This window comes from Myiozetetes cayanensis, unplaced genomic scaffold (assembly GCF_022539395.1).
Source record: "Myiozetetes cayanensis isolate MyiCay16 unplaced genomic scaffold, myiCay2020 scf27, whole genome shotgun sequence".
NCBI lineage: Eukaryota > Metazoa > Chordata > Aves > Passeriformes > Tyrannidae > Myiozetetes > Myiozetetes cayanensis.
Window position 1 is genome coordinate 1904547 of NW_026087488.1, and position 20519 is coordinate 1925065.

A 20519-nucleotide genomic window follows, 5' to 3' on the forward strand; every position below is an offset into this window, starting at 1 on the left:
TTAAGTCCTGCTGGGAAGGAGTGCTCAGAGTACAAATATAGACACCCACTTTTACTATGCATATTAATAAATATTCTTTATTTAAATTTTGCACATTGCGCTTTAACATATTACATCCAAAACATTTTGCAAATGGATGTCTACTTTGTAAAATCTTATATTCAGCTCCTTGTCATTCTGTACAGAATTATAGGTACAACATTACTTTGCCACTAGTTTGCTTCTTTGTAAGTCTCACAGGAAGAGAAACATTGAATGAAAAGAGATGGCTTAAATTAGAAGAGAGGCTTGCACAGCTACTCAACTAAAGATACAAGCCTGGAGAAAGAACAAAATTAAGGAAATCACCTCCACCAGCCTCCCCAGAAAAAAAAAACAAAACAAAAAAAACCCAAAATAAAACAACCAAAAAAAAAAAACCAAGAAAAAAAGAATCACATTAATTTAAGATAAAATTTTGCCGTAAGTCACTAAATTAAGTCTGGAAGGAGAAGGCGCAGTAGTCATCTCGAGTTTCAGTGACAGACAGAGAGGGGGCCGGGCTCAGTTGGCTCCAGCTGTTGCCAGCCAGCTGTTGCAGACGGGCCCCTTGTGGTCGTTGAGGCGACAGTACTTGTTGAACTTCTCCTTCAGGTGCTGCCGGTACTGCTCCCGGTTGCTGTAGAAAGACTTGTTGTTTGCCATGAAGGACTGGATCTCGTCCTGGGAGATGAACAGCTCCTCGTCAGAAGTGCACTCGGACTCGTCCTGCCAGGGAGAACAGGGATTTCAGAGCTCCAGCATCGCCCTCCTGCCCGGCACAGCCTCTGCAGCTGCTCTGAGGGCAGGCACAGCCCAGGGCCCACGTGGCTCATCAGCCACCCAACCCACACGCAGGGCTCTGCTGCTCCTGGGGTGAGAGGCAGCCACAGGGTCAGGAAATCATTCACATTTCCGCGGGAAGAGCATGATTTTCGTTAGAGGTTTTTGGGGGAAAAGGAGGGGAAAGAAAGCGGGGGAAAAAAAAAAAGGTGCAGGGGGAAGAGGGGAAAAAAAGCAGGGACAAGAGGAAAAGGGAAGAAGAAAGAGGAAAGGATCTAAATAAGGGGAAAGAGATGGGAAGGAAAGGGAGATGGATGAAAGCTGTCCAAGGAGCCTGCAGTGGGAAGTAACATTTGAGGCTTGAGGGCAGCAATAATGCCCACTTCATGTTAGGGAATAATGCAATCCTTGACAATGAACACAACACAAGTTCTGCAATTGCATTCCAGTGACAATTTCTCCTCCTCTGCAAAGCATTTCAGTTATAAAGCTTCCCAGGGAACGTGCACCAGGCAAACAAACTAAACACTGGGAGCCTTAAGGTCAGCAGTTCCTCAGTGGGATTTGAGTTCCAAGCCCCACCCTCAGCCCGAGGATTAAAGCAGGATGCTGCTACAACCTCCCAATTCCAAGGAAGCCGTTACTTACAAGGAGTTCCACTAAGCTTTTGGCACCTTTTCCAGTATCAGGAACGAGTGACATTTCTGCAGGTTCTGCAAACTGTGACACGTTTTTCATGTGCTCAAACCAAGGCAACTGCTGGCCGCTTTTGTCTGCGCTACAGCAGCTCTCAGCGTGTGTGTCTTTGGTCTTGTCGCGGTGAAACTCTGTGTGCGTGAGATTCCCTGAGGTCTCTCTGGTACCTGGATCTGCCAGACAGCTTCCAAGCTTCTGAATCTGAAATTGAAAAGAGCCTGGGATGAAATGCCAGCGTTATTTCACATGGAACATTCAAGTTTCGGGTGGATGTAGAGGGAAAAGGGGAAAGTTCAAAGGAGAGCAAGGACAGATCTTTTTAAATGTGTGGCACGTTAATTCACTGAGAGTGAGCAAAAGTGCACATGCTTAGGAATATAGTAGAGAGTCTTTCCCCCACAACCTACTCCAGGGAGGACCTCAATTCCCAAACTTGGATGGACAGGGAACAGCAGATCCCTGTTATCCCATTTTCAGCATTAGTCACAACTGAGACTTGAAATCCTTCTCTAACTACTTTCAAACATTAAGCCTTTAGAGAAGCATCTGGCAGAGCCGTGTCCCTTACGTGGTCATTCTCACACTTCAAGGCTTTGCTTTTCTTTTTCTTCTTCTTGTTTTTGCCTTTTGTGCTGCTCTCTTCCGCGTTAGCCCAGCACTCCACACAGCTGTCTCCATCCTCCTCCTTGTCGTCGCAGCGATGGACACAGGGATCGTCTCCTGCAAAAGGCAGGCGAGTCTGTTCTAAGACACTGCAGTTTTGGGGATACTAAAATGTTATTATCTTCTTCCCAAACCTACCATTTTCATCGTGGTTGCAGATGCCTTCAGTGCAGGCCACATCTGACCCCTCCCGAGACCCCGTTTCGCTGCCCTCCATGCTCGATGAATAGCCACAGTCACTGCCAGTACAGTGTGGAGATAAACCTGAGGCAAAGCCAAAAACCACTGTCATCTACAGGAACTGCTGCATATTCTTTAGTTATGCCTCTACAAAAAGGAATTCACAGAAGCCCAGACTGGTGGGTAGGGACACCTTCCTCTAGACCCTTCCTCCAAAAACCCAATTATTTTTAAAAATAGCTGAGCCCTGTTCACCCTTAAAAAGCAAAACGTTTTTTTTAAAAAATGAAAAAAATAATAACAATTAACATACCTTTCTTGATTTTAGGTGAACCTAATAGGGTACCACTACTAGGACAAGTGCAAGAGGTGCTTTCATTAGTAACAATTACTTCTACACAGTTGTTGGCTTCTTCGGTGCTACCACAGGCTTTGCAACTGCTTTCCGTGAAGTTGGAGTTCTCCTTAAAACAGAAACAAAACACACTTGCAGGCACTGCAAGCAGCTCTGCAAAGGATACTCCTTCCACAACAAAAACCAGCTGGCACTGATTGATAACAGCATTGCTTAGAATTCTTCACAAACACAAGACAACCAAACAAATTCCAACCAACTTTCCTACAATAATCTGACCTACAGTCAGCTAAGTTCAGTCAGCACACCCTGAATAATAATTGCACTTGCTCAGTCAATTAAAGCTTCCTCCTCTCCAAAAATTCAATGGGAATTGTCTACAAGTAGCAATTTGATTTCCTGTATTAAGTGATCTCGAAGAAGTTACAGTTGAAAAATATTCTGGCATAAACTAAACCCCAGATTTAGGATTGAAAAAAAAAGAAACACCAAGCCCCCAAAAGCTGAGGAGCTCCAGGTAACTACTTTACAAAGACTGTACTAACCTGACAAAGTTTTAAACCAAAACTAGTTCTCAGAATACAGTAAAAACCTCTCAAGAATCCTACCATGAACAGTGAGCTGATGAATGAAGCACCTGAAAGCCTCGTTTACCTTTGCCTGATTGATTTCCTTCTCTTCTGTTGCCTGCAGAGGAGCAGGGATCTCACACACACACTTATTTTTCCGTCTGTTCTTCCGTTTTTGGCGTTTCTTCTCCTGTTTCAGCTCTCTCACTCTTTCTTCCTCTGAAAATTCTTCACAGAGCTGTTCCAATCGACTAATACCCTGCACTTTTTCCACAGCCATCTGTTTACAAGAGGTTAGGTCTATTTATAGAAGTTATCACAATTCAAGCTTTTACATTTATAAAAAAAGGAGGAGGAAAGCAGCCAGTCATGAAGTCCCAGCAACACAACTCTTGACTGGAGAAGAAAAATGCCCACCCAGATTTATTCCCTCAGTTCAGACTGCTGAGGGTATTTGTATGGAGGAGCTCTGTGTTTCACTTACAGCCCACATTCACAGCTTTCAGTGAAAAGCTGCTGATTTTTATGCATTTTGGGATCTGTTTACATGGTAGATACTCTGATTATTTAACACAGCAGCACAAAAAAAAAGCCACATCAGAACTACTGGTATAGAATTCCTGCAGCTCTTTATCCAGGGTAAGCAGTGAAAAACCCACTCATTTCCTAGGCAGTCCAACCTGAGGAGAAGATGTATCTCAAAATACAGCAAGTCTCTAATTAAGTTCCTTAATATTAAATTTAGAACAAATATCATAATGCCACATCTACATACAGAGTTAACAGAATATAATTAAAGTAGTCACTTATTTTGGATTGATGCTTTTACAGAGGTAAAAATAAATTCACAGGGTTTGGTTTTGTTTTGGGTTTTTTTTTTTACCTCCAATTCCTCTGGAAACTCCTTAAGCCAAAATGAGACCCCATCATTCCTACTCAGCTTAGAAAAGAGCTCCATGTAAGTTCTGTATTTCAAATTCCCAGCCATCTTTGTATACCAGTAAAATTCCCTGGGTTTTACAATGTCAATGGATTTTCAACTCCATACTTTACTAGTTTAAAACCCCACCGAGACAAAACCTGACACAAATGCTGAAGCATTCCCAAGGCCACTTCCATATCATTTTCAGTACTTAAAAAACAAATTGGTTGTAAAAAACTCCAAGAACTAGTTTAGGGTTCCATTATGACATTCCCAAACTGATTTTCTTCCTCCTTCTCTGATGTTCTAGAAGTTTTGAGAAAGAACAGTCATTATGAAGATAAAGGTAACAAAAAAGACCTGTCATACCAACTACTGACTAATATTAACTATATTTGTTAAAGGAACCACGTGGAGTTCTGTTTGAAGCTCAAGATCCCAGAGTGCATTTGGAACACACGGAATGCAGGAGTTAACAATCATGTCTGTAATTCAAAGGCACATCCTCCAGTTTTACTCATAAACCAAATAAAAACTGCTGTAACCTGACCTACTTTGAATGCCACCAAGTAGAAGAACACAGAAATAACTGTGAATTAAAAGCACAGAAGGCTCAGTGTGTACTCTAACATGCAGCCTGAAAGTAAAAGCAAGCCTCAATCTTTTACATTCCAGCAGATTTCACATCAGAGCACGGGCTGTGCTGTGCATGGATGTCACACAGCTGAACAAGGCAGTCACTGCAACACCCTCGGAGCTCCTTCCAGCCTGACACGTGCAGGAAGCAGAAAGAGAACTGTGGTGAAAAGGGAGTTAGATGAAGTCAGACAAAACTCGGATTTTACCTCAAAGCTCTTGCGCAGAGCATCGACCCCCAGGTAAAAGAGCATCTGCCACGTCTGCTCCTCGGCCCGCAGCTTCTGCCAGATCCGGTGCAGCCTCTCGTACAGGTGGATGCCCAGGCAGGTCAGCACCTCCTCCTGGGCTATGTCTATTGTCTTGGCGTGCCTCTCTCTCCGTCTGCACAGGAGTTGAAGCAAAGCACAGCACTGTTAAAGCAGCTGGAAGCCGACCAAGAGATCAAAGCGGTGGCTGCCGTGTCGGTTTCTGCACAGCTGCAGGTGTGTTTGCATGAACAGCCTCTCGCTCTGGCTCTGCTGTGCTGCATGCAGATGCAAAATAGAAAGGACCAGGCCAAAGCCACCACTGACTGAGCTCCTGGCGGGCTCCCTGTGCTGGTAAAACACTCTGTGCCTTCCCACCTCGGACTTCAGGAGTCACCCCATCAGTCTCTGCCCTTACCAAGAGGGAGCAGCACTTTTAATGCCAGTTTTAATGCATTCTTTTGTTTCCTAAAATTTGCATTGAATTCACAGCAAATGTTTCACCCTCAGTTAACTGAAGCTGGATAAACACACAGAGAAGTTTTATACATTACTTACCGTACAAAGCAAAAACATCTCAGTATTAATCTGCTCATTATCAGTCCATTATCTCTCAGTCTGTTCAATCTATCATTTAGTGAGGGAAAATCATTATAAAAGGGTTGACCCCCTCAATTAAACAGTTGTGACTGAGCTTTAAAGGTACTGGGGTTGGAACTAGGAAGGTCCCTTTTAGAGATCTTTAATGTCCCTTCCAACCCAAACCATTCCGTGATATTGAGCTCAGAACTCTGCTTTTCACTGGGAGATTTTAAGAGGCTAAAACAGGTTCAGAAAGCACCATAACACACAAATGGCAACAAAATTAACCTGAACTCTTGGCATTTGGCAGAAGTGTCAACCAAGGCTGTCTTTCTATTTCGCATATTTGAACACCTCGATGGACAAGCAGTGAACAATGAACTAGAAGACACTGGGCAATCTCTTTCTTTAAAGTCAAAAGCACAGATGGAGCCTCGGCTACTTCGAAGCGCTATCTCCAGAGCCTGCTAATATTCACAGTCACGAGCTCACCGCGCAGCGAGGAGGCACAAAAACCACTGTGGCAAAAAGACATTGAAGGGTAAAATAAAGAAGCAAAGCGCTAGATAGCCCACTCTAGCCAATTACATACTCATACCCTCCTGCGAACTCGGGCTCGGCCCTCCCCAGGAGGTGGGCGATGAAGTCGGTCTCGCAGCACACGTGGATGTGGCGCTCGTGGGGGCAGCAGCGCAGCCCCTCGTACAGGGCAGCGCAGTACCCCTTCTCCTTGCTGCAGTCCAGCTCCCCGATCAGGATGTTGTAGGCACGCAGCACTTTGTTCTTGCAGTCGGTGCAAAACCTGCGGGAAGCACAGCACGACTGTCGAGCGGGGAACGCGACCCGACCGACCCCTCTGAGCACGCTTGGACAGGGGCACATGGGCTTTGTCTCACTTCAGAAGGTAAAGTAGTAAGATTTTGGCTGTAACTGCAGTTACAAATTCCTGCAGAGCGGCAGAGGAGGGGCAGGCACTCATCTCTGCTCTGGGTGAGCAGGGACAGCGCCCAGGGAATGGCTGGAGCTGTGCCAGGGCAGGCTCAGGTGGGATCTCAGGGCAAGGTTCTTCCCCCAGAGGGTGGTTGGGCACTGAACAGGCTCCCCAGGGGCAGTGGGCACAGCCCCAAGGCTGCCAGAGCTCCAGGAGGGTTTGGATGACACTCTCAGGCTCATGGTGTGACCCTTGGGGACAATCCTGTGCAGGGCTGAGGGTTGGACTTGATGATCCTTGTGGGTCCCTCCCAACTCAGCACATTCTGGGATTCTGTAATAAACTGCCTGTATGAATTATCCCACCTATCACATGTAAAAGTCTGGGTATCAAGACTTTCATGCTCCAAAGCAAGAGTCAAGCTAATTGTTAATATGGAGAAGTTCCTGCATGGATATGGATATGCAATTCCACCTTCATTCAGAGATCAGAAATCCAACAATGCACAAGCTGAATATTTAGTACAAGCCAGGACAAAATCCCTCTCAAGGAACACACTCCAAGTTACCTCACACCAATTATTTAAAGTGTACTCAAGTGATAAGAAAAAGTTTCCTCTGTTGCCCCTGCTGTACAAGAGCAGGTTTGCTTCCACTATGAACACCTTGAAGCATATTTTGAATTATTAGATTACTGTGCTGATAGCCAAACACGGTTTATTTATAACACCACGCATTCATTTTAAACATGTGACAGCTCATGTGTGAGAGGAGCACAGTTATGAAGTCTGTTATAATCGAAATGCAACCAAATTAAGCTCATTCTGTGTTATAAGAGGAGTAACCTTCAAGAAGCTACAAAACCTCTTGCTGCATTACTCTAAAAATGCAAGTCAGACAAGCTGCTCACATTTCAGCTCGAAAAACTGGCTCTCCATGCCAGCCCTGGGTGGTGTTTTCCCCTTTCGTGGTATGTCCAGCTTGACTACACCAAGTCAAACACATTTTGCTGTGTGACAACTATGATACCTGCCTAGTTTCTGTGGTGAAAGCAAAGAAAACAGCAATATTGCTGCAGGTTAGCAGCAGGAACGCTGCCAAAGCCGTGTTTAATGTCACAGGAGATTAAAGTTATTTTGTTTCCAAAGTGTTATTTCCACAGCACCGCCACCCCCGCACCCATCTGTGCCCCCACAGCTCATATCAGAACCTTGAGACTGCTGGAAATGAAAACTTTTTAATCAGCACAGCAGCTACTGCACACATGCAACTATAATTTAGTGGCTTATTTTTGCCCTGCAAGAGGGACTTAACAGCACCAGCACTGCAAGTCATAAACAACTGGTTTAAAACAGTGATTTACAGGCAACACCCAAGCCTAAAATCTGCTGCTGAACTGGCACACGCTCCCTGAAAGCCTAAGACCATAATCCAAGAGCAGGCTACTTGTGAAAGAGTGAATGAATATACACAGTTTTAATACATTGAGCTGTAAATTAATCCTAACCAAAATAATTCAGACAAGCAGCTACGACTTCACCCGAGGTCTCCACATCTCCCCCACCATAACCTGGAGCAACAGGGAAAACACAAAGAATATTCCACCCTCTTTGTCTCATGCAGGGCCCTCTGTCACCACCAAGCTGAGATCTTCAGCTCTGAAAGGCTATCAGAGGAATCCTCTGCATGTGAACACACTTATCACACACTTACTGCCTTGGTAAAACATAGATGTCTTCCTAAAAACCCAACCCTGTGTTCCCCTCACGTACCTGTGTTTTCGTAGGTAGGTTTCTAACGTTTCTAAAAGACAGCTAGAGTCGATTAAAACTACTTCATCCCTGCATTCCTGGGACATGAGCTCCCACACATCCATCCAACAGCCCCTGCAAGACAACCAGAGGAGACAAAAGGCTGCACATTATCCTGGGGGGGGTTAGGAAAGAAGCAAAGCAAAGCCTCTTTGGTTTACCTGACTGCTCCCTGGGAAGGTCCATAGCAGAAAATGATGCTACACTTGCTCTCTTTCCTCCTCCTCCTGTCTTCTCTACTTTTAACTGCTTTTAATTTCTTTGTACTGAGTCTGTTACTGCTCCCTTCACTCTCACATAGTATTACCAAACATTTTTCAGACCTATAACATATATATATTATGAACTAGTTATTTTTCCTAAACAAATCCTATGAAAATGCTGCTGTGTTCCTTAATTTACTTTGAATTCTCTACAGGTTAAGCCTTAACTTCTAAGAAAGTTTGGGTCAGACATGAGATGCAAATCTTGCTGTCCGTGTTTAGGATCCAGACTCCTCACGACTTTTTAAAGTTACAGCTGAAAACCAGTAGTAACGTTTCAGAATATTACTTTAAGCACTCTTAAGTTTTAAGACTTGTCAGATTAAATTTCATAAGACAATTCACTAAAGTAACAAAAGAAAAAAAAAGAAAAAATACAAAACAAACAAAAAATCCACACATCTACCACCATTTAAAAACAAACAAACAAACAAACATAAACCACTCTATATTAGATTTCAAAAGTTTGCCAGAAAAATACCAAAATAACTTAACAAAACACATTTGGATAAGCTAAAAGTACATTACAGAGCAAAGAACAAACTTTGAATAGCATGTCATGTTTACTTACAGGCTTGTCTACAATTGACACTTCATCATTTCAGTGTAAGCTCAGATATGGATACAACACGGCAGGAAAATGGGAGGGAGCACCCCTATTTCCCAACTGGAATGTTTATACAAGCTATGTTCTCGTTTGCCACATCACAGGGCCTGCATTTCTGAGTTTAAAATGCTCCTGAGCCCCAAATGGCACCGAGCAGCCATGACCCAGGGACACTGAAACTCAGGACGTCAAGCAACCCTCGAGTGGAATTAGCTGGTTACATAACTCCCCTAATTAAACACACAATTACAACTCAAAGCCCTTTTTGTGTGCATGAAATGCCCAACAGATGCAACTCATCTGAAGGAGTTTCTTGTACAGAAGTGGAGCAGTAGCTCTGCGTTGACAAACAAGGTTTGCTCCCTGAGACAATTCCCTTGGACGCCTCCTCGGCTCAGCTGGAGTGGGTTTGTGCCACTGCAGGGAGATTGGTGTGGAGAAATGTCCGTGCTGATGCACCCTGGGCACCTCTGTCCAGGACAAAGGGTTTGCCTGAGCAGAGGAGTGCAAGTCCTGTCTCTTTAGCAAACCCCCCTGATGGCCCACGGGCCACGTTACCTGCTAAAGCCCCAAGTTTTCCTTGCAGCACAACAAAATATATAAAAATAAAATAAAATATAAAAAATACCGCTCTTCCACATATTCCCTATTCATCTGCATCCAAAATACGAAGGGGATTTATTCCAGCATGAACTGAGGAAATAAAGGTAGTGCTCTGCTCTCTATTCATTCAGCTTGAGATTGTTCTGCCTTGCCAAAATGCTAACTGCAGGTTCCACCACGTGTGTCCTCACACAGAAAAGATTCAACTTACTAAAGATAAGGAAAAAACCCAAAACCCACTCTCATAATCCTATGAATTTGCTTCATTTAAAAAAAATATATACCCCTATACCTTCATGATCTTGTGTAACAAAAGCCTTAAACTAATGATATGAAAGGCCTGTAACCAAAATATAAGAGATAATTATTAGTTACCACTATGCTCAGGGAGCATGAGCAAAAATTGAGTGTCATATTCCACATGCCTGGTATCCCAGGGGATTTAACCAAACCCAAAGAGACTCAAATCTGCATAGAAAAATACACGTCCTGTAACTGGAAACCATCTTTCACAGGTTGTACACTCAACCAGGAGCACAACACAACTGACTAAAAAAGGTCTCCAGCCAAGCACAAGAGCACAATTTATTGGTCATCATATTAAAAAAAAATAAAAAAACCAACAACCAAACCCAACAAAAAAAACACCACTTCCAAAATCCACAACAGATTTACAGGGAGTGTTTTTCTGGTTAACCAGTTGGCATATATGCATATTTTTCAGTGGTGTATTCAAAACATGCTGTCACATTTTGAGAAAACACATTTTATTGAGTTCCAGTTTTAACCCTGCACCCGACCACAACAAAGCCCTTGATTAACAGTTGTGCAAGGCATTTTTAATAATCCCAAGCAAAATGATGTGTATTTGTTTAGCATGTACTCTTTCACCTCCATGTGAGAAAATCTGCTGATCAATCCTTTCGGTCTAGAGCATAAAAACCAGTTTGTCTTTCCATCCAGGCCCTGAGCATGCCCAAAACTCCTGCTGCTTCTCTTCCTCTCCCCCCCACAACTATTTGGGTCTGCTATAACCCAGCTAACTCTGGCAAACAGATCACAGTGTAACAACTGATCTCAATGTTTAAAAATAAATTATTATCCATACTTCGGTCCCTTAAAATATTTGAGAGTGAACAGAAACTTACCCCAAAGGTTTTGGTTTGTGTGTGTCCAGGGAGTGCAGCTGACATCTCTTGTTCTTCTTGCTTTTGGGAATTGCATCAATCATGTCATTCAGTTTGGACCTATGGAAAAGAAATGGAACCAGCTTAGGATTCTGGAAAGCACTCGATCTTACACTACCTCGCTCTCCAGATCTCCAGCTCCTCAGCTCTGCACTAACCTCCCCTACTTTTCCTGCTCACTGGAGCAAGAAGAAGGAGCTGAAGCCAACTGGAAGGCCAAGGCGCAGCGTGTTGAGCACTCACTGCTTGCTCTGCTGACAGCTGAGAAACTAATGGCACTGGGGCTATTTACTGTGCTCACCAAACCCAGAAGGTTTCACTTTCTCAGGGCTATCTTTCTACCCAAGAACAGAAAGTTTTGGTGGACAGGCATTAATTGTTCTCTTTTATTTTTTACATGCCAAGTAGTGAGGCAAACAATCACTCTTCTTCCAGGCATCACAAAAACTTTGAAGTGTCTGTGTCAGATTAATGGTTGATTATATTCATATTTAGAGATGCCAATATTTAGGTATTGGTATCTTTTAACTGCCATCATGGCATTGCAACTGGTGGTATGAAAGATTAAGTTCTGGCTTTGCTTCTTCCCAGTTTAGGCAGTAACTAGTTTAACAGGGATACAAAAGAAAAGGATGTACTCTAAGACTGAAGCCTGTGACAATTTAGTGTCCCCAGGAAGGCAGCACAGGCAAATGCAGGGACAGCAGGAGGAACGGCCTGGGCAGTCCCAGGACACTCACCCATGCACATAAAAGAGTGTGTAAAGCTTCTTTGCATCAGTCATGCAGCTCCGAGTCACAGAGAGCACCCCCTTGGGCCCCACGGTGAGGGGCTCCAGCGCTGGGTTCCCGGACTCCACGAGCTGGGAGAAGAGCCTTTCCACGCTGCGCCGACAGCCCACGCACGGCACCAGCTGCGAAAGGGCGCTCAGGACCTCCCGCGACGTCACCATCATGGCAATGTTCAGGTCCTGCTGCTTCAGCATGCTGTGTCTCTGGAACACAACCACACGGGCCAGCGTTGGACACAGGAGCACAACATTCTCCTCCTCCCGCTCCAGGCAGCCAGTGCTGCTGCGGGATAAACGTCGCAGCTCCCCGCCCTGATCACAGAACCCTTTTTCTCCAGCTCAGCACAGATGTTTTAGGAAAGGGTTTCACAGGTTTTCCATCTTCTACTCTGCCACTCATCTTTGGCACACAGAAAGGCAATTCATGAATTCACTGGCATTTATGGAAATCTCACTTACAACAGACTTGTTCTGCTCGGACCAAGACAATTTAACAATATTTTTCCTGGAAGACTAAATGCCATTTCCCATTCCAATTCTAACAGCTGAAACTAAAGAAAGCAACACGTGACAACTCAGGGTGAAACATTCTACTTCAGTAGTGAACACTCCATGTGTGCTATTCATAGAACATTAAAGACAACACCTTCTAATATTGCTGATGTCCATAAACAATCGTAGATGTGTCTCCTGGTCCCCTTGTCAAACACATCCAGGCACACATAAAAAAGCACATACTCTTCTAGTTCTCACTGCTGTTTCATCAACACTGAACTGCCACTAGCTCTGCAGAAGAGAGAGTCCCTTCCTCACACACCAACACACACATTTACACCTGGGGTACCAGCACCACTGGCACTTCCCAACATCAGCTGTAAGAGCACAATCCTGTCAGTGTATTTACTGACTGAGGGTCACTTTGCCCTGGTTGCACAAAGCACAGCTGGAACGTTTTGCCTCGATAGTATTTTCTGTATTATTGTCACATCACACCACTCAAACACTCCCAGGGCAGAAATGCCTTGTCACAACTCCTGGGGAAAGAAGGAGAAGACCACGCAAGGTAAGAGAACTCATCACACCCATGGAACATGTCAATACATCAGCTGAAAAGAGAAAATATTTTCAGCTCCTTTTATGTAACACATTATGAAAGCAGAGCTATCACCAGGTAACATTTAAGGTTTGTGCTCCTGGAGGCAGGCCCATTAAATCATCTGACAAGCAATATCACTCTGCAATAATCCTCTTTCCTGTAATTAATGGCAGTGGTGACAGCAAAGCAGGAGTGAGCTACTTCCACAGCACAGCTCCGTCTGACATGCAGCACATGCCTGCACTGCTGCTGCCAAAGCACCAGCGAGGACCTGCAACTGCAGGGCAGCAACAGGGCTGCTCCTCTGGACACCACTGGCACAGTCCTGCAGCTGCTACAGGTGCTCCACTGCCACAGCTGTACTTCTGTTAGTAAAGCTCCAGGGGTACCACAGAACCACCTCTCCCTACTCAGCTCTATCTAATGTGTAAACTGGCACGTGAATTCTGTCCTGGCATGGCACCAATCACGGCAACCCAACCTTAGGCAATGCCCACTTCCACCTGAAAAAGCAGTTCTGAACTACTTGGGGAAATAAGAATCAAAATGCATTTAGGAACTGCAGTTTCCATGATAAGTTTTCAGTCCTAACCAGACATGCAGCAATTGCCTCCTGACATCACAAGCTGTAATAAATGCTGGGAAATCCAGGGAACAAAGGGACCCAGTGCACTTTGGTACCAACACGGGATTGCTCACAGGTGCTGACGTGTCTGAAGTCACTCCACGAGTCACAACCTCCTAGAGAAGCAAAAGCACAAACCCGAGGAAAGCAGAAAGCAACCAGGAGCAGGTATTTACCTGAATGAACTGTTTTAATTGTGCACTGTTATTCTGGTGTCCATCGAGGTTCAGCACATTATCAGGAAATTCCATCACCATCTGTACAAAGAGAGGGAAAATAATTTCAAAAAGAGCTTTCAGGAAAAAAAAAGCGCCAAACACAGAAAATTAGTTGTTTTACCTTCTTGGGGGAAATAAAACAGAAATTATGTGAAATGCTCACACTTTTCACATGATTATTGGAGCTTGGGAAAGGATAAAAGTAACTGTTAAAGATAGTAAATGTCCCAGCAAAGTAATAAATATTTCATTATTATAATGTTCTAGAGGTAGTTTATAAATGGCAACTCTTAAATTGCTGTCAGAGAGAAAGCAAAAGTTGCTAAATGGACCATGAGAATTTAGATTATTATCTACATGACTTGAGACCCTGCTTCGGTTTTTAAAACTAACATACTCCAACACACTGAGATCCAAAATGCATCCAAGAGCCAAACTGAATTTACAAAGCTATGAAGAAACAGCCACAATAATTTAATGACAGAGTCGACTCCTCCAAAGGCTAATTTAAAACCATATTACCCCAACAAGGTACTCCAAGGCATAGTTTGTTTTGTGTGATTGCAGCTGCGACTCTCAAGAGGCTCAGAGTAAAATGTTAAGCCTACAGAACAATGTGATTACTTGCAAGTAATTAATAATATTTCTTATCAAATTACTGAGAAACAAAGAGGGCACTTTCTTGGGGAGGGGCAGAAATCAGTAAAATAATTTTCAGGCCAAAATCCAACTGTGGAGTAAAATGAAAGCAACTAGAAAAACATGTGAAGCCTGGCTCAGTTGTGTTCTTGTCCAAGCTGAGAAACAGAGAATTTGTCAATACAAATAGTGAAAGTTCACTTTAAAATCCCAAAGACGAAACCACGACTTTGGTGAATAACTAAGACTGATCAACAGCGACTGAAAGTGCCTGATTCATCCCTTTTCCTCCCTCCACCTTCCCTCAGCTGCCTAGTTAAGGCAGAATTCCCTGCTGGCTGCCTAACTGCCACCCCTTCCTCCAGAGAACTCACACACTCGCTCCTACAGGCTCTCAGCCCTGCTCCAAAATAAACTCCCGTTCTCTGGGGGCAGAAAGCAAGGCAGTGTTTTGATCTGCCCTGTGCCACAACCTGAGCATCAGCACAGCTGCCTTATCCTCGTGCAGGGCACCCAGTGCCAACTCCAACCTCTCCTGCCCCTGATCCATCCACACGAAGCAGCAGCACCAGTTTTTGCTGCAGAATTACAGGTTTCCTACGATGTTAATTTGGTGTTTCTGTGGGGCATGAGCTACAAGCAAAAGTAAAAGCTCTATCTGCTAATAACAGAGGCAAGAGATAAATCTGCCTACTCCCCCCCCCCTCACCTTCATCTCCCACTATCAGACAACACCCTCAGGTATTTTCTACAACAGAGCGAAGGAATCAAAGGCTAAATTAATTCATGTGTCTGCTGAGATTTTATTAAGTGGTTAAACATCAACCACCATCGCACCCTGAACTGGAAGGAAAAAAAAATCCCATAATACCACATCAAATGGAATGCCTTCTAGAAATCATAAAAGCCGCTTAAGAAATGAAAAGGGTTCAATATTCAACCCTCCTTTCATTTCTAGCTGAGCCAGAAGGAGCAGAGAAGTGTGGTGGTGAACAACCCATTGAGTATCTCCCCGCACCTCAACCGCTTGCTGAGCTACTACAAAGCTTAAGAGCACTCTGGCCATTCACTCCTAATTTACAACCACTGATTCTAGATTTAAAGCCAAGATTAAGTCTTCCCAGCTGACTAACAGACATCTTAGTCCCACTACTTGTAACGTCTGTGATTTAAATGAGGTCAACAGCAGCCAGTTACTACCAATAACCACTATTTTTTTACAGATAGTGCTGCAGATGCAAAATTCTGTTTCAGAGACAACTCCATGCCTTGTTCTAATTAAGGATTTAAAAAATAAATTATAGATGACAGACAAGGAAGCTAAGAGTTCATTCACTTGCTTCTGCAGATTTATTTAACAAAAGCCTCCAGAAATCACCTAGAAATCCGAGCACTTTGTAACAACAATAATGGGGGGAGAAAAAAGGGACCCGAGATAAGATTTCTTCATGGTAAGGATGACTTGCACTTGCATAAATGCCTCTTCTCCAGATGGATCCAAAACTGATTTACAGCTGGAGGAGCCTTTCAATCACAAGGATGGTGTGAAAAGCAGCAGGACAGCAACAACACAGTGCAATTACACCGAGTTTGGGCCTGGGGTTGGAATTCCAGGACCAAACCACAAATGGAATTAATTTTAGGCCTGCTGAAGGCCTGTGCCTGCTATAGCTGAATTTTCTCTCTTTCTCAACTATTACATACAACAAAGGTAACAAGAGCATAGCAAGTCTATGACATAAGTTAATGGGTAATTTTTACTAGGGAGTCCAAGGAAAATGAAATGAAGAGAGAGAAATCCAAGAGCTCAAAACTCCATGGGAAATGAAAGGGCAAAATAACTTGAAAGGCGTGGTCAAGACACCCAAACCCACAAAACTTATACTATTCCTGCACAGTGCTGGGTTTTCCAGGTCATAAATCCCTTCAGGACAGATGGATACTGTTCTGGACAACTTTAGGGGAAACTTTGCCTCATGTATAAGCACAGTTAACAGAGATGACATAAAGCCAAAACCAGTGATGCTTTAGTTTAGTAAATTAGTAATATGCCACCATTCAAATGACCAAAACTAAAATACAGCAAAGATCCTTTCTTCAGATGCAGCAAAAACAGATGAGGTCAAGACAGGTAATTTTTAACAGGGGGATGGAGGGCAAGGGACTGTCTGAAGATACTCAGTTATTTCGTTCTGGAGGATGGAAGAATCCCTGAATGGTTTGGGTTGGAAGGACCTTAAAGATCATCCAATTCCAAACCCCTGCAAGGAGCAGGGACACCTTCCACTAGAAATTACGTTACAGAGTTGCCCAAGTTAGCTGATATAAAACTCAGGGATTCTTCCACACTAAACACGAGATCAGGAATTTAAAGCACCCACATTTTATACCATTTAAAGTAACAGCAGGTACTGTCACGCTGACAGCAAGAGAAATCAAATACAAACAATTAAGATACCAAATTACACTATCCAAGTGCAATGTTATTTTCTACCCACTATTTTCATGCCTTAAAAATTAAAACAAACAACTGGCTAATCAGAGAATTTTTTTCACTTTGCTACGTGTTCCCTTACGATGCAATTTCTGAGCCTTCCTCTAAACACAGGAGATGGAAGGATCAGAAAGCCTCCAAGCTGCATTTAGCTCATCTTTCCACTGAATATTCTGGAAAAAAAGCAAAAAACACCGTGTTTTTTTTTCAATTCAGAAAAACACACTGAAATGGGTAACTCTCTCAGATACTGCAGACACAGCAGCATGCTCAATAACCCTGACTTTAAGGCAAAGGTTTCACAATCACCTTTAGCCTTTCCTTGCCTATTTAGGAGCAGAGCAACCACGCAGTTTTAAGCTGGGCTTCCACGTTAACATGGCTCCCTTCCTCCTTGGCTGGAAAATGGCTTTGCTCCACCTCTGGGCTCGACACACGCTGGTGGCTCCAGCACACAAGTTGTGCCCAGGCCCCAAGCGCGGCACCGAGTCCCTCGTTCCGCGGCCTGCCCTGCTCGGGAGCCGCGGATCAGATTAAAAAAAAAAAAATAATAAAACCACAAAGTTGCCACAAACAGCGCAGTTAACGCCGAGCGTCGCAAAGTCCCCGCGATTAACGAGGAGCCAGCGCGGCCCGGCCGGGGAGGGAGGGAGGGAGGGAGGGAGGAGGGGGAGGGAAGGCCCGGCCCGGGCATTGCAACACGCGGGGGGGCACTCACCGTGAGGGTGTCATCGATGTACAGCGGGATCTGCCTCTTCTCGAAGGGGAATTCCTCCTCGCCGTCCCGGCACACCGCCACCAGCCGCGCCATCGCTGCCGCCGCCGCTTCCTCCTCCCTGCTGCTGCCGCTGCTGCTGCTGCTGCTGCTGCCTGCGAGCGGCCCAGCCCCGGAGTAAACACCCAGCGCGCTCCCCCGCCACACTTTCACCACCTCCGCACGCACACACAGACACAGCCTGCGCTCCGCATCGCCTGATTCAACACGGCCCGGCCCGCCCCGGCACGGGCACGGACGGGCACGGAGCGGCGGGACACGGGCAGGGATCGGCGACCCAGCTGGCGGGGGGGATGGAGAGGCGGCGATGGAGCCCGAGGGGGGATGGAAACCCAGTGGGGGAGACGGAGCCCAGTTAAGGAGGATGAAGCTGGGGGGGCTGGAAACGCGGTGGGGAGATGGAAACGCGGTTGGGGGTGATGGAGCCAGCCGGGGGGAGATGGAGACCCGGTGGGGTACGTGTAGCCCGGTTGGGGCGGGTGGAGCCCGGCTGAGGGGGATGGAATCCCGGTGGGTGAGATGGAGACCCGGCGGCAGAATGGAACCCAGCTGGGGGGATGGAGCTCGGCTGGTGGGGATGGAGACCACAGTGGGGAGACGGAGTCGGCCGGGGGGAAAAATGGACCCCGGAGGGGGAAGAGGGAGACTGGTCGGGGGAGAGGAAGCCCCGTGGGGTGATGGAGCGCTAGGGGGCCATGGAGCCCGGGGGGGAGGGCAGGGAGGAGATGGAGCCACCGCCCCCCGCCCGCCACCGGCCCAGCGCGGCCGGCGGGACCCGCCCAGCCCGGCCCGGCCCGGCCCGGCGCGGCCCTGCGGCTCCTCCGCACGCCCGGCCCGGCCAGCGGGAGCCGCCACAACGCCCGGCGCTGCCCCCGGGGCGCCCCTCCCCGCCGCCCAGCGCCCGCCCCGCCGCCTCCCCGCGGGGCTGCACCGCGGTCCCGCCGCACTCCCACCCCTTCCGAACGGCGCTGCCCGGCCTCGCCCGGTGCCGGGGAGCAGCCCCGCGCGGCGGGCGGATCCCGTCCCCCATCCCCGTCCCCCTTCCTCTCCCTGGCCGGGGGCGCGGCCCGCGGGCCCTCACCGGGTGCTGGCGGCGCTCGGGGCCCGGGCGCTGTGACAGGCGGGCGGCACCGCGGGCTCCGGAGCCGCCTCCTCCTCGCTGCCCGCCCGCCCCGGGGCCGCCCCGCCCCGCTCTCGCGAGAGCCGCGGGCACCGCCCGGTACCGCCCGCGGGCACCGGCCCGGCCCGAGCGCGGGGGGAGCGGGCGGGGCCGTGCCCGGAGCGGCCCCTCGGCCGAGCCCGGAACGGCCTCCGGCAGCGGCGGTTTGGGCAGCGAGGGGCCCGGGGGAGCCCCTGAGGGGGGTTAAAACCCGCCGCCTCCTCGAGTGGCCCCTCACGGGGCGTTACCGCGGGCGCGAACGGCCCCGGGAGGGCCCGGCCCTGGCGCGGCCCCTCAGGGCGAAAATGCGCGGAATTCAGCGCGCTCGGTGCGGGGTTCTCGCTTGGATTCGACCCTTGTGGGTCCTTTCCAAGCCGGGATGTTGTGCGGATTCGCCTCAGGCGCCGCCCCGGCCCAAACACACCTGAGCCCCCCCAGTGCCCTGGTCCCCCCCAGGCAGGGCAGGATGGAACTGCTCCGGCCCAGGGATGCTGGTGCCTGCAACCCGCCCGAAATCCTGCGGCTGCCTCAATCAACCGGCCAAGAAAAATAAAACACCAAGCCCAGAGCCTTTCTTGAGCTATTAAATAACCCCGCTGATCTGTTCGTTCTTGTTGTGTGTGTGTATGTATGTGTGTGTATAGGCACTGAAGTCCTCACGAGAAAATGCAGGGGAGGTAATTAAGGAGCAGGAATTTGGTGTGGTTTTTTTCCTTGTGTCTGCATAAAACCCGTGTTAAGTGGAGGAGTTAATTTTCTCGAGCTCCTCGTGCAGCATCTCTAACGGGAACAGTTTGCAGTCGGTGTGTTTCCATCTTTTTCTGCAGCAGCAAAGCTGGGATTTTATAATAAAGAATATTTCTCCCACCAGGGCTCTGTGAGCAACCTGAACCAAGGTGAACTTACGCTTCCTTTGCAAGGATGTGGCTTGCTGTGTCACTTCAGCCCCTCCACTCCCAGAGCGTGGCTGGATCACATCAACAGCGGTGCCCAAATTTTGCATTCCTGGATTGCACGTTGACGAACTACGTATGAAAAGCACCACCGCATTTCATACGATTTTTATCCATGGATTTTTCTTTTTTTTTTTCAAGTTGCTGGAACGCTCAGCTTGCTTCTTGTCTGCAACACAGTGGAAAGACAGCCAGCCCCTTCCTGCGTTCATTTGCATGCCCCTCTTTGCCTGGAAGAAATACCTGTTCCCGAGGACACGGTGGCTTTGAAATAGGATACTGCCTGCAATCTTTATTGTAACATCTGACTTCAAAAGAGACAGTGCTGGGTTGAAAGGCGAGGCATGCTAAGGGGCTGATCCTTAAAAATAATGAGATATGTTAAGAAGTTACTCATGTTTAACAAAAGGTTAAATGTAATCAGCTCTGCCCTCCCATCATATTTTTTCGATCTTGCAGCCCTACAAAAGGGTCATTTGGTGGAATTATGGCAGCAAAGGCAAAACTCTTTCTGTTTCTCCAGTCCCCTGATTTACTGTTACTGAAGTCGGTGGCACGCTATGGTTGAACCATTTCAGTGTTCACATTTGAAATATCTTAAATTTTTACTAATTATGTAACAACTAAATAAAAGGGTCTGATTTTTTTAATGTATCTTTAATCTGTACAAGGTTACTTGTCTAAACAGCCCGGAGTGAAGTGAAATGCAGTGTTGCA

The 20519-nt window shown here is 46.7% G+C and overlaps 1 protein-coding gene and 1 long non-coding RNA gene across 3 annotated transcripts; one reads left to right on the top strand and one right to left on the bottom strand.

Moving 5' to 3' along the window:
- Positions 1 to 49: 49 nt before the first annotated feature.
- GGNBP2 (gametogenetin binding protein 2) lies at positions 50 to 17786 on the bottom strand. Of its 2 annotated transcripts, none has more exons than XM_050321654.1 (13): positions 17634 to 17786; positions 13741 to 13821; positions 11794 to 12047; positions 11015 to 11113; positions 8355 to 8468; positions 6251 to 6454; positions 5032 to 5206; positions 3350 to 3544; positions 2654 to 2804; positions 2299 to 2424; positions 2066 to 2217; positions 1450 to 1698; positions 50 to 747 (listed from the first exon to the last, which is right to left on the bottom strand). In XM_050321654.1, exons 1-13 carry the CDS (start codon positions 17724 to 17726, stop codon positions 544 to 546), a joined length of 2097 nt encoding a protein of 698 aa, XP_050177611.1. In that variant the 5' UTR covers positions 17727 to 17786; the 3' UTR covers positions 50 to 543. The 2 variants fall into 2 exon arrangements, with proteins under 2 accessions (XP_050177611.1, XP_050177610.1); XM_050321653.1 differs by having other exon boundaries at positions 6245 to 6454.
- A 205-nt stretch (positions 17787 to 17991) lies between these two features.
- On the top strand, positions 17992 to 20456 carry LOC126643374 (uncharacterized). Its single transcript, XR_007629746.1, has 2 exons — positions 17992 to 18044; positions 19721 to 20456. It is a non-coding gene; the product is annotated as an uncharacterized LOC126643374 (long non-coding RNA).
- The last annotated feature ends 63 nt before the right edge of the window (positions 20457 to 20519 follow it).

Coding starts and splice junctions, on each gene's coding strand:
- GGNBP2 (XM_050321653.1), bottom strand. CDS start 17,726: ATGGCGCGGCTGGTGGCGGTGTGCCGGGACGGCGAGGAGGAATTCCCC. Junction 12,048..13,740: donor AATTAAAACAGTTCATTCAG/GTAAATACCTGC, acceptor GTTGTGTTCCAG/AGACACAGCATGCTGAAGCA. Junction 2,805..3,349: donor AGGAAATCAATCAGGCAAAG/GTAAACGAGGCT, acceptor TTCTGTTTTAAG/GAGAACTCCAACTTCACGGA.